Source organism: Salvelinus fontinalis, chromosome 26, assembly GCF_029448725.1.
Source record: "Salvelinus fontinalis isolate EN_2023a chromosome 26, ASM2944872v1, whole genome shotgun sequence".
Classification (NCBI taxonomy): Eukaryota; Metazoa; Chordata; class Actinopteri; order Salmoniformes; family Salmonidae; genus Salvelinus; species Salvelinus fontinalis.
In genome coordinates, this window is record NC_074690.1 from 9112285 (window position 1) to 9125890 (window position 13606).

At 45.6% G+C, this 13606-nt stretch overlaps 1 protein-coding gene across 4 annotated transcripts in view; it reads left to right on the forward strand.

Annotated features, from left to right (window-relative positions):
- adcyap1r1a (adenylate cyclase activating polypeptide 1a (pituitary) receptor type I) overlaps positions 1-13606 on the forward strand; it is a 132387-nt gene that overhangs the window by 17759 nt on the left and 101022 nt on the right. For all 4 annotated transcript variants that reach the window (XM_055882474.1, XM_055882475.1, XM_055882473.1 and 1 more), the window contains exon 2: positions 631-775. In XM_055882474.1, the coding sequence (XP_055738449.1) occupies positions 734-775 (42 nt within the window). In that variant the 5' untranslated portion in view covers positions 631-733. The remainder of the gene's footprint in view (positions 1-630; positions 776-13606) is intronic.

Sequence of the window (13606 nt, forward strand, 5' to 3'; positions counted from 1 at the left end):
AGTATAGGACTGTAGAGGACTAAACAGGAGAGTAGAGGACTAAACAGGAGAGTAGAGGACTAAACAGTAGAGTAGAGGACTGTAGAGGACTAAACAGTAGAGTAGAGGACTGTAGAGGACTAAACAGTAGAGTATACCCTATGTTTGTGTTCTAATGTCTTCATATTGCTACCTGTCCCAGACCTGCTGTTTTCAACTCTCTAGAGACAGCAGGAGCGGTAGAGATACTCTGAATGATCGGCTATGAAAAGCCAACTGACATTTACTCCTGAGGTGCTGACTTGCTACACCCTCGACAACTACTGTGATTATTATTATTTGACCATGCTGGTCATTTATGAACATTTGAACATCTTGGCCATGTTCTGTTATAATCTCCACCCGGCACAGCCAGAAGAGGACTGGCCACCCCTCATAGCCTGGTTCCTCTCTAGGTTTCTTCCTAGGTTTTGGCCTTTCTAGTTTTTCCTAGCCACCGTGCTTCTACACCTGCATTGCTTGCTGTTTGGTGTTTTAGGCTGGGTCTCTGTACAGCACTTTGAGATATCAGCTGATCTAAGAAGGGCTATATAAATACATTTGATTTGATTTGATATTAGGTCTAATGTCAGGTCCTTGTCTCTGTTTCAGACCCTCTGTGTTCTAATGACTGTTGGAGTGCAGTCGAGCTGACAGGAGCTTTTTCTGTGGATTACTTGGAACACACACCTTGCTGTACATCTCTCTGGTCAAGATGCGAGGCCTCCTGCTGATTGCCGTTCTCCTCCTGCCGGTGGTGAGTAAACCAGGACACTCACACACAGTGGAGAAGGATAGGAAACACAGTGGAGAAGGACTGGATAGGAAACACACAGTGGAGAAGGACTGGATAGGAAACACAGTGGAGAAGGACTGGATAGGAAACACAGTGGAGAAGGACTGGATAGGAAACACACAGTGGAGAAGGACTGGATAGGAAACACAGTGGAGAAGGACTGGATAGGAAACACAGTGGAGAAGGACTGGATAGGAAACACAGTGGAGAAGGACTGGATAGGAAACACAGTGGAGAAGGACTGGATAGGAAACACAGTGAAGAAGGACTGGATAGGAAACACAGTGGAGAAGGACTGGATAGGAAACACAGTGGAGAAGGACTGGATAGGAAACACAGTGAAGAAGGACTGGATAGGAAACACAGTGGAGAAGGACTGGATAGGAAACACAGTGGAGAAGGACTGGATAGGAAACACAGTGGAGAAGGACTGGATAGGAAACACACAGTGGAGAAGGACTGGATAGGAAACACAGTGGAGAAGGACTGGATAGGAAACACAGTGGAGAAGGACTGGATAGGAAACACAGTGGAGAAGGACTGGATAGGAAACACAGTGGAGAAGGACTGGATAGGAAACACAGTGGAGAAGGACTGGATAGGAAACACAGTGGAGAAGGACTGGATAGGAAACACACAGTGGAGAAGGACTGGATAGGAAACACAGTGGAGAAGGACTGGATAGGAAACACACAGTGGAGATTGACTGGATAGGAAACACAGTGGAGAAGGACTGGATAGGAAACACACAGTGGAGAAGGACTGGATAGGAAACACAGTGGAGAAGGACTGGATAGGAAACACAGTGGAGAAGGACTGGATAGGAAACACAGTGGAGAAGGACTGGATAGGAAACACAGTGGAGAAGGACCGGATAGGAAACACAGTGGAGAAGGACTGGATAGGAAACACAGTGGAGAAGGACTGGATAGGAAACACGGTGGAGAAGGACTGGATAGGAAACACACAGTGGAGAAGGACTGGATAGGAAACACAGTGGAGAAGGACTGGATAGGAAACACAGTGGAGAAGGACTGGATAGGAAACACAGTGGAGAAGGACTGGATAGGAAACACAGTGGAGAAGGATAGGAAACACAGTGGAGAAGGACTGGATAGGAAACATAGTGGAGAAGGACTGGATAGGAAACACAGTGGAGAAGGACTGGATAGGAAACACAGTGGAGAAGGACTGGATAGGAAACACAGTGGAGAAGGACTGGATAGGAAACACAGTGGAGAAGGACTGGATAGGAAACACACAGTGGAGATTGACTGGATAGGAAACACAGTGGAGAAGGACTGGATAGGAAACACACAGTGGAGAAGGACTGGATAGGAAACACACAGTGGAGAAGGACTGGATAGGAAACACACAGTGGAGAAGGACTGGATAGGAAACACACAGTGGAGAAGGACTGGATAGGAAACACACAGTGGAGAAGGACTGGATAGGAAACACACAGTGGAGAAGGACTGGATAGGAAACACACAGTGGAGAAGGACTGGATAGGAAACACACAGTGGAGAAGGACTGGATAGGAAACACAGTGGAGAAGGACTGGATAGGAAACACACAGTGGAGAAGGACTGGATAGGAAACACACAGTGGAGAAGGACTGGATAGGAAACACACAGTGGAGAAGGACTGGATAGGAAACACACAGTGGAGAAGGACTGGATAGGAAACACAGTGGAGAAGGACTGGATAGGAAACACACAGTGGAGAAGGACTGGATAGGAAACACACAGTGGCGAAGGACCGGATAGGAAACACAGTGGAGAAGGACCGGATAGGAAACACACAGTGGAGAAGGACCGGATAGGAAACACAGTGGAGAAGGACCGGATAGGAAACACAGTGGAGAAGGACTGGATAGGAAACACAGTGGAGAAGGACTGGATAGGAAACACAGTGGAGAAGGACTGGATAGGAAACACAGTGGAGAAGGACTGGATAGGAAACACAGTGGAGAAAGACAGGATAGGAAACACACAGTGGAGAAAGACTGGATAGGAAACACAGTGGAGAAGGACTGGATAGGAAACACAGTGGAGAAGGACTGGATAGGAAACACAGTGGAGAAGGACTGGATAGGAAACACAGTGGAGAAGGACTGGAAAGGAAACACACAGTGGAGAAGGACTGGATAGGAAACACACAGTGGAGAAGGACTGGATAGGAAACACAGTGGAGAAGAACTGGATAGGAAACACAGTGGAGAAGAACTGGATAGGAAACACAATGGAGAAGGACTGGATAGGAAACACAGTGGAGAAGGACTGGATAGGAAACACAGTGGAGAAGGACTGGATAGGAAACACACAGTGGAGAAAGACTGGATAGGAAACACAGTGGAGAAGGATAGGAAACACAGTGGAGAAGGACTGGATAGGAAACACAGTGGAGAAGGACTGGATAGGAAACACAGTGGAGAAGGACTGGATAGGAAACACAGTGGAGAAGGACTGGATAGGAAACACACAGTGGAGAAGGACTGGATAGGAAACACACAGTGGAGAAGGACTGGATAGGAAACACACAGTGGAGAAGGACTGGATAGGAAACACAGTGGAGAAGGACTGGATAGGAAACACACAGTGGAGAAGGACTGGATAGGAAACACACAGTGGAGAAGGACCGGATAGGAAACACAGTGGAGAAGGACCGGATAGGAAACACACAGTGGAGAAGGACCGGATAGGAAACACAGTGGAGAAGGACTGGATAGGAAACACAGTGGAGAAGGACTGGATAGGAAACACAGTGGAGAAGGACTGGATAGGAAACACAGTGGAGAAGGACTGGATAGGAAACACAGTGGAGAAGGACTGGATAGGAAACACAGTGGAGAAGGATAGGAAACACAGTGGAGAAGGACTGGATAGGAAACACAGTGGAGAAGGACTGGATAGGAAACACAGTGGAGAAGGACTGGATAGGAAACACACAGTGGAGAAGGACTGGATAGGAAACACACAGTGGAGAAGGACTGGATAGGAAACACACAGTGGAGAAGGACTGGATAGGAAACACAGTGGAGAAGGACTGGATAGGAAACACACAGTGGAGAAGGACCGGATAGGAAACACAGTGGAGAAGGACTGGATAGGAAACACAGTGGAGAAGGACTGGATAGGAAACACAGTGGAGAAGGACTGGATAGGAAACACAGTGGAGAAGGACTGGATAGGAAACACAGTGGAGAAGGACTGGATAGGAAACACAGTGGAGAAAGACAGGATAGGAAACACACAGTGGAGAAAGACTGGATAGGAAACACAGTGGAGAAGGACTGGATAGGAAACACAGTGGAGAAGGACTGGATAGGAAACACAGTGGAGAAGGACTGGATAGGAAACACAGTGGAGAAGGACTGGAAAGGAAACACACAGTGGAGAAGGACTGGATAGGAAACACACAGTGGAGAAGGACTGGATAGGAAACACAGTGGAGAAGAACTGGATAGGAAACACAGTGGAGAAGAACTGGATAGGAAACACAATGGAGAAGGACTGGATAGGAAACACAGTGGAGAAGGACTGGATAGGAAACACAGTGGAGAAGGACTGGATAGGAAACACACAGTGGAGAAAGACTGGATAGGAAACACAGTGGAGAAGGATAGGAAACACAGTGGAGAAGGACTGGATAGGAAACACAGTGGAGAAGGACTGGATAGGAAACACAGTGGAGAAGGACTGGATAGGAAACACAGTGGAGAAGGACTGGATAGGAAACACACAGTGGAGAAGGACTGGATAGGAAACACACAGTGGAGAAGGACTGGATAGGAAACACACAGTGGAGAAGGACTGGATAGGAAACACACAGTGGAGAAGGACTGGATAGGAAACACAGTGGAGAAGGACTGGATAGGAAACACACAGTGGAGAAGGACTGGATAGGAAACACACAGTGGAGAAGGACCGGATAGGAAACACAGTGGAGAAGGACCGGATAGGAAACACACAGTGGAGAAGGACCGGATAGGAAACACAGTGGAGAAGGACTGGATAGGAAACACAGTGGAGAAGGACTGGATAGGAAACACAGTGGAGAAGGACTGGATAGGAAACACAGTGGAGAAGGACTGGATAGGAAACACAGTGGAGAAGGATAGGAAACACAGTGGAGAAGGACTGGATAGGAAACACAGTGGAGAAGGACTGGATAGGAAACACAGTGGAGAAGGACTGGATAGGAAACACACAGTGGAGAAGGACTGGATAGGAAACACACAGTGGAGAAGGACTGGATAGGAAACACACAGTGGAGAAGGACTGGATAGGAAACACAGTGGAGAAGGACTGGATAGGAAACACACAGTGGAGAAGGACTGGATAGGAAACACAGTGGAGAAGGACTGGATAGGAAACACAGTGGAGAAGGACTGGATAGGAAACACACAGTGGAGAAGGACTGGATAGGAAACACAGTGGAGAAGGACTGGATAGGAAACACAGTGGAGAAGGACTGGATAGGAAACACACAGTGGAGAAGGACTGGATAGGAAACACAGTGGAGAAGGACTGGATAGGAAACACACAGTGGAGAAGGACTGGATAGGAAACACAGTGGAGAAGGACTGGATAGGAAACACCTTGGAGAAGGACTGGATAGGAAACACAGTGGAGAAGGACTGGATAGGAAACACAGTGGAGAATGACTGAATAGGAAACACAGAGGAGAAGGACTGGATAGGAAACACAGTGGAGAAGGACTGGATAGGAAACACAGTGGAGAAGGACTGAATAGGAAACACAGTGGAGAAGGACTGGGTAGGAAACAGAGTGGAGAAGGACTGGATAGGAAACACAGTGGAGAAGGACTGGATAGGAAACACAGTGGAGAAGAACTGGATAGGAAACACAGTGGAGAAGGACTGGATAGGAAACACAGTGGAGAAGGACTGGAAACACAGTGGAGAAGGACTGCATAGGAAACACAGTGGAGAAGGACTGGATAGGAAACACAGTGGAGAAGGATAGGAAACACAGTGGAGAAGGACTGGATAGGAAACACAGTGGAGAAGGACTGGATAGGAAACACAGTGGAGAAGGACTGGATAGGAAACACAGTGGAGAAGGACTGGATAGGAAACACAGTGGAGAAGGACTGGATAGGAAACGCACAGTGGAGAAGGACTGGATAGGAAACGCACAGTGGAGAAGGACTGGATAGGAAACACAGTGGAGAAGGACTGGATAGGAAACACAGTGGAGAAGGACTGGATAGGAAACACAGTGGAGAAGGACTGGATAGGAAACACAGTGGAGAAGGACTGGATAGGAAACACAGTGGAGAAGGACTGGATAGGAAACACAGTGGAGAAGTACTGGATAGGAAACACAGTGGAGAAGGACTGGATAGGAAACACACAGTGGAGAAGGACTGGATAGGAAACACAGTGGAGAAAGATAGGAAACACAGTGGAGAAGGACTGGATAGGAAACACAGTTGAGAAGGACTGGATAGGAAACACAGTGGAGAAGGACTGGATAGGAAACACACAGTGGAGAAGGACTGGATAGGAAACACAGTGGAGAAGGACTGGATAGGAAACACAGTGGAGAAGGACTGGATAGGAAACACAGTGGAGATGACTGGATAGGAAACACAGTGGAGAAGGACTGGATAGGAAACACACAGTGGAGAAGGACTGGATAGGAAACACACAGTGGAGAAGGACTGGATAGGAAACACACAGTGGAGAAGGACTGGATAGGAAACACACAGTGGAGAAGGACTGGATAGGAAACACACAGTGGAGAAGGACTGGATAGGAAACACAGTGGAGAAGGACTGGATAGGAAACACAGTGGAGAAGGGCTGGATAGGAAACACAGTGGAGAAGGACTGGATAGGAAACACAGTGGAGAAGGACTGGATAGGAAACACAGTGGAGAAGGACTGGATAGGAAACACACAGTGGAGAAGGACTGGATAGGAAACACACAGTGGAGAAGGACTGGATAGGAAACACAGTGGAGAAGGACTGGATAGGAAACACAGTGGAGAAGGACTGGATAGGAAACACAGTGGAGAAGGACTGGATAGGAAACACACAGTGGAGAAGGACTGGATAGGAAACACACAGTGGAGAAGGACTGGATAGGAAACACAGTGGAGAAGGACTGGATAGGAAACACAGTGGAGAAGGACTGGATAGGAAACACAGTGGAGAAGGACGGGATAGGAAACACAGTGGAGAAGGACTGGATAGGAAACACAGTGGAGAAGGACTGGATAGGAAACACACAGTGGAGAAGGACTGGATAGGAAACACAGTGGAGAAGGACTGGATAGGAAACACAGTGGAGAAGGACTGGATAGGAAACACACAGTGGAGAAGGACTGGATAGGAAACACAGAGGAGAAGGACTGGATAGGAAACACAGTGGAGAAGGACTGGATAGGAAACACACAGTGGAGAAGGACTGGATAGGAAACACAGTGGAGAAGGACTGGATAGGAAACACAGTGGAGAAGGACTGGATAGGAAACACAGTGGAGAAGGACTGGATAGGAAACACAGTGGAGAAGGACTGGATAGGAAACACACAGTGGAGAAGGACTGGATAGGAAACACAGTGGAGAAGGACTGGATAGGAAACACAGTGGAGAAGGACTGGATAGGAAACACAGTGGAGAAGGACTGGATAGGAAACACAGTGGAGAAGGACTGGATAGGAAACACAGTGGAGAAGAGTAGATACAGTAGAGGGCTGATAATACAGTATAGGGCTGATAATACAGTAGAGGGCTGATAATACAGTAGAGGGCTGATAATACAGTAGAGGGCTGATAATACAGTAGGGGGCTGATAATACAGTAGGGGGCTGATAATACAGTAGAGGGCTGATAATACAGTAGAGGGCTGATAATACAGTAGAGGGCTGATAATACAGTAGAGGGCTGATAATACAGTAGAGGATACAGTAGAGGGCTGATAATACAGTAGGGGGCTGATAATATAGTAGAGGATACAGTAGAGGGCTGATAATACAGTAGAGGGCTGATAATACAGTAGAGGGCTGATAATACAGTAGAGGATACAGTAGAGGGCTGATAATACAGTAGGGGGCTGATAATACAGTAGAGGGCTGATAATACAGTAGAGGGCTGATAATACAGTAGAGGGCTGATAATACAGTAGAGGGCTGATAATACAGTAGAGGGCTGATAATACAGTAGAGGATACAGTAGAGGGCTGATAATACAGTAGAGGGCTGATAATACAGTAGAGGGCTGATAATACAGTAGAGGGCTGATAATACAGTAGAGGGCTGATAATACAGTAGAGGGCTGATAATACAGTAGAGGACTGATAATACAGTAGAGGGCTGATAATACAGTAGAGGGCTGATAATACAGTAGAGGGCTGATAATACAGTAGAGGATACAGTAGAGGGCTGATAATACAGTAGGGGGCTGATAATACAGTAGAGGGCTGATAATACAGTAGAGGGCTGATAATACAGTAGAGGGCTGATAATACAGTAGAGGGCTGATAATACAGTAGGGTACTGATAATACAGTAGAGGGCTGATAATACAGTAGAGGGCTGATAATACAGTAGGGGGCTGATAATACAGTAGAGGGCTGATAATACAGTAGGGGGCTGATAATACAGTAGAGGATACAGTAGAGGGCTGATAATACAGTAGAGGGCTGATAATACAGTATGGGGCTGATAATACAGTAGAGGATACAGTAGGGGGCTGATAATACAGTAGAGGATACAGTAGAGGGCTGATAATACAGTAGGGGGCTGATAATACAGTAGATGGCTGATAATACAGTATGGGGCTGATAATACAGTAGAGGGCTGATAATACAGTAGAGGGCTGATAATACAGTAGAGGGCTGATAATACAGTAGAGGGCTGATAATACAGTAGGGGGCTGATAATACAGTAGAGGGCTGATAATACAGTAGAGGGCTGATAATACAGTAGAGGGCTGATAATACAGTAGAGGGCTGATAATACAGTAGAGGGCTGATAATACAGTAGAGGGCTGATAATACAGTAGGGGGCTGATAATACAGTAGGGGGCTGATAATACAGTAGAGGGCTGATAATACAGTCGAAGGCTGATAATACAGTAGGGGGCTGATAATACAGTAGAGGGCTGATAATACAGTAGGGGGCCGATAATACAGTAGAGGGCTGATAATACAGTAGAGGGCTGATAATACAGTAGAGGGCTGATAATACAGTAGAGGGCTGATAATACAGTAGAGGGCTGATAATACAGTAGAGGGCTGATAATACAGTAGAGGGCTGATAATACAGTAGAGGACTGATAATACAGTAGAGGGCTGATAATACAGTAGAGGGCTGATAATACAGTAGGGGGCTGATAATACAGTAGAGGGCTGATAATACAGTAGAGGATACAGTAGAGGGCTGATAATACAGTAAGGGGCTGATAATACAGTAGGGGGCTGATAATACAGTAGAGGGCTGATAATACAGTAGATAATACAGTAGAGGGCTGATAATACAGTAGAGGGCTGATAATACAGGAAGAGGGCTGATAATACAGTAGAGGGCTGATAATACAGTAGAGGGCTGATAATACAGTAGGGGGCTGATAATACAGTAGAGGGCTGATAATACAGTAGAGGGCTGATATAATACAGTAGAGGGCTGATAATACAGTAGAGGGCTGATAATACAGTAGAGGGCTGATAATACAGTAGAGGGCTGATAATACAGTAGGGGGCTGATAATACAGTAGAGGATACAGTAGAGGGCTGATAATACAGTAGGGGGCTGATAATACAGTAGAGGATACAGTAGAGGGCTGATAATACAGTAGAGGGCTGATAATACAGTATGGGGCTGATAATACAGTGGAGGATACAGTAGAGGGCTGATAATACAGTAGAGGGCTGATAATACAGTAGAGGGCTGATAATACAGTAGAGGGCTGATAATACAGTAGAGGGCTGATAATACAGTAGGGGGCTGATAATACAGTAGAGGATACAGTAGAGGGCTGATAATACAGTAGGGGGCTGATAATACAGTAGAGGATACAGTAGAGGGCTGATAATACAGTGGGGGGCTGATAATACAGTAGAGGGCTGATAATACAGTATGGGGCTGATAATACAGTAGAGGGCTGATAATACAGTAGAGGGCTGATAATACAGTAGAGGGCTGATAATACAGTAGAGGGCTGATGATACAGTAGGGGGCTGATAATACAGTAGAGGGCCGATAATACAGTAGGGGGCTGATAATACAGTAGAGGGCTGATAATACAGTAGAGGGCTGATAATACAGTAGAGGGCTGATAATACAGTAGATAATACAGTAGGGGGCTGATAATACAGTAGAGGGCTGATAATACAGTAGGGGGCTGATAATACAGTAGAGGGCTGATAATACAGTATGGGGCTGATAATACAGTAGAGGGCTGATAATACAGTAGAGGGCTGATAATACAGTAGAGGGCTGATAATACAGTAGGGGGCCGATAATACAGTAGGGGGCCGATAATACAGTAGAGGGCTGATAATACAGTAGAGGGCTGATAATACAGTAGAGGGCTGATAATACAGTAGAGGGCTGATAATACAGTAGAGGGCTGATAATACAGTAGAGGGCTGATAATACAGTAGGGGGCTGATAATACAGTAGAGGGCTGATAATACAGTAGAGGATACAGTAGAGGGCTGATAATACAGTAGGGGGCTGATAATACAGTAGGGGGCTGATAATACAGTAGAGGGCTGATAATACAGTAGATAATACAGTAGAGGGCTGATAATACAGTAGAGGGCTGATAATACAGGAAGAGGGCTGATAATACAGTAGAGGGCTGATAATACAGTAGGGGGCTGATAATACAGTAGAGGGCTGATAATACAGTAGAGGGCTGATATAATACAGTAGAGGGCTGATAATACAGTAGAGGGCTGATAATACAGTAGAGGGCTGATAATACAGTAGGGGGCTGATAATACAGTAGAGGATACAGTAGAGGGCTGATAATACAGTAGGGGGCTGATAATACAGTAGAGGATACAGTAGAGGGCTGATAATACAGTAGAGGGCTGATAATACAGTATGGGGCTGATAATACAGTGGAGGATACAGTAGAGGGCTGATAATACAGTAGAGGGCTGATAATACAGTAGAGGGCTGATAATACAGTAGAGGGCTGATAATACAGTAGAGGGCTGATAATACAGTAGGGGGCTGATAATACAGTAGAGGATACAGTAGAGGGCTGATAATACAGTAGGGGGCTGATAATACAGTAGAGGATACAGTAGAGGGCTGATAATACAGTAGGGGGCTGATAATACAGTAGAGGGCTGATAATACAGTAGAGGGCTGATAATACAGTAGGGGGCTGATAATACAGTAGAGGGCTGATAATACAGTAGAGGGCTGATAATACAGTAGAGGGCTGATAATACAGTAGAGGGCTGATAATACAGTAGGGGGCTGATAATACAGTAGAGGATACAGTAGAGGGCTGATAATACAGTAGAGGGCTGATAATACAGTAGAGGGCTGATAATACAGTAGAGGGCTGATAATACAGTAGGGGGCTGATAATACAGTAGGGGGCTGATAATACAGTAGAGGATACAGTAGAGGGCTGATAATACAGTAGGGGGCTGATAATACAGTAGAGGGCTGATAATACAGTAGAGGGCTGATAATACAGTAGAGGGCTGATAATACAGTAGAGGGCTGATAATACAGTAGGGGGCTGATAATACAGTAGAGGATACAGTAGAGGGCTGATAATACAGTAGAGGGCTTATAATACAGTAGAGGGCTGATAATACAGTAGAGGGCTGATAATACAGTATGGGGCTGATAATACAGTAGAGGATACAGTAGGGGGCTGATAATACATTAGAGGATACAGTAGAGGGCTGATAATACAGTAGGGGGCTGATAATACAGTAGAGGGCTGATAATACAGTAGAGGGCTGATAATACAGTAGAGGGCTGATAATACAGTAGAGGGCTGATAATACAGTAGAGGATACAGTAGAGGGCTGATAATACAGTAGGGGGCTGATAATACAGTAGAGGGCTGATAATACAGTAGAGGGCTGATAATACAGTAGAGGGCTGATAATACAGTAGAGGGCTGATAATACAGTAGAGGGCTGATAATACAGTATGGGGCTGATAATACAGTAGAGGGCTGATAATACAGTAGAGGGCTGATAATACAGTAGAGGGCTGATAATACAGTAGAGGGCTGAGAGATACAGTAGAGGGCTGAGAGATACAGTAGAGGGCTGATAATACAGTAGAGGGCTGATAATACAGTAGAGGGCTGATAATACAGTAGAGGGCTGATAATACAGTATGGGGCTGATAATACAGTAGAGGGCTGATAATACAGTAGAGGATACAGTAGAGGGCTGATAATACAGTAGGGGGCTGATAATACAGTAGAGGGCTGATAATACAGTATGGGGCTGATAATACAGTAGAGGGCTGATAATACAGTAGAGGGCTGATAATACAGTAGAGGGCTGATAATACAGTAGAGGGCTGATAATACAGTAGAGGGCTGATGATACAGTAGGGGGCTGATAATACAGTAGAGGGCCGATAATACAGTAGGGGGCTGATAATACAGTAGAGGGCTGATAATACAGTAGAGGGCTGATAATACAGTACAGGGCTGATAATACAGTAGATAATACAGTAGGGGGCTGATAATACAGTAGAGGGCTGATAATACAGTAGGGGGCTGATAATACAGTAGAGGGCTGATAATACAGTATGGGGCTGATAATACAGTAGAGGGCTGATAATACAGTAGAGGGCTGATAATACAGTAGAGGGATGATAATACAGTAGGGGGCTGATAATACAGTAGAGGGCTGATAATACAGTAGGGGGCTGATAATACAGTAGAGGGCTGATAATACAGTATGGGGCTGATAATACAGTAGAGGGCTGATAATACAGTAGAGGGCTGATAATACAGTAGAGGGCTGATAATACAGTAGAGGGCTGATAATACAGTAGAGGGCTGATAATACAGTAGAGGATACAGTAGAGGGCTGATAATACAGTAGAGGGCTGATAATACAGTAGAGGGCTGATAATACAGTAGATAATACAGTAGGGGGCTGATAATACAGTAGAGGGCTGATAATACAGTAGAGGGCTGATAATACAGTAGAGGGCTGATAATACAGTATGGGGCTGATAATACAGTAGAGGGCTGATAATACAGTAGAGGGCTGATAATACAGTAGAGGGCTGATAATACAGTAGGGGGCTGATAATACAGTAGAGGGCTGATAATACAGTAGGGGGCTGATAATACAGTAGAGGGCTGATAATACAGTATGGGGCTGATAATACAGTAGAGGGCTGATAAAACAGTAGAGGGCTGATAATACAGTAGAGGGCTGATAATACAGTAGAGGGCTGATAATACAGTAGGGGGCTGATAATACAGTAGGGGGCTGATAATACAGTAGAGGGCTGATAATACAGTAGAGGGCTGATAATACAGTAGAGGGCTGATAATACAGTAGAGGATACAGTAGAGGGCTGATAATACAGTAGAGGATACAGTAGAGGGCTGATAATACAGTATGGGGCTGATAATACAGTAGAGGGCTGATAATACAGTAGAGGGCTGATAATACAGTAGAGGGCTGATAATACAGTAGAGGGCTGATAATACAGTAGAGGATACAGTAGAGGGCTGATAATACAGTAGAGGGCTGATAATACAGTAGAGGGCTGATAATACAGTAGAGGATACAGTAGAGGGCTGATAA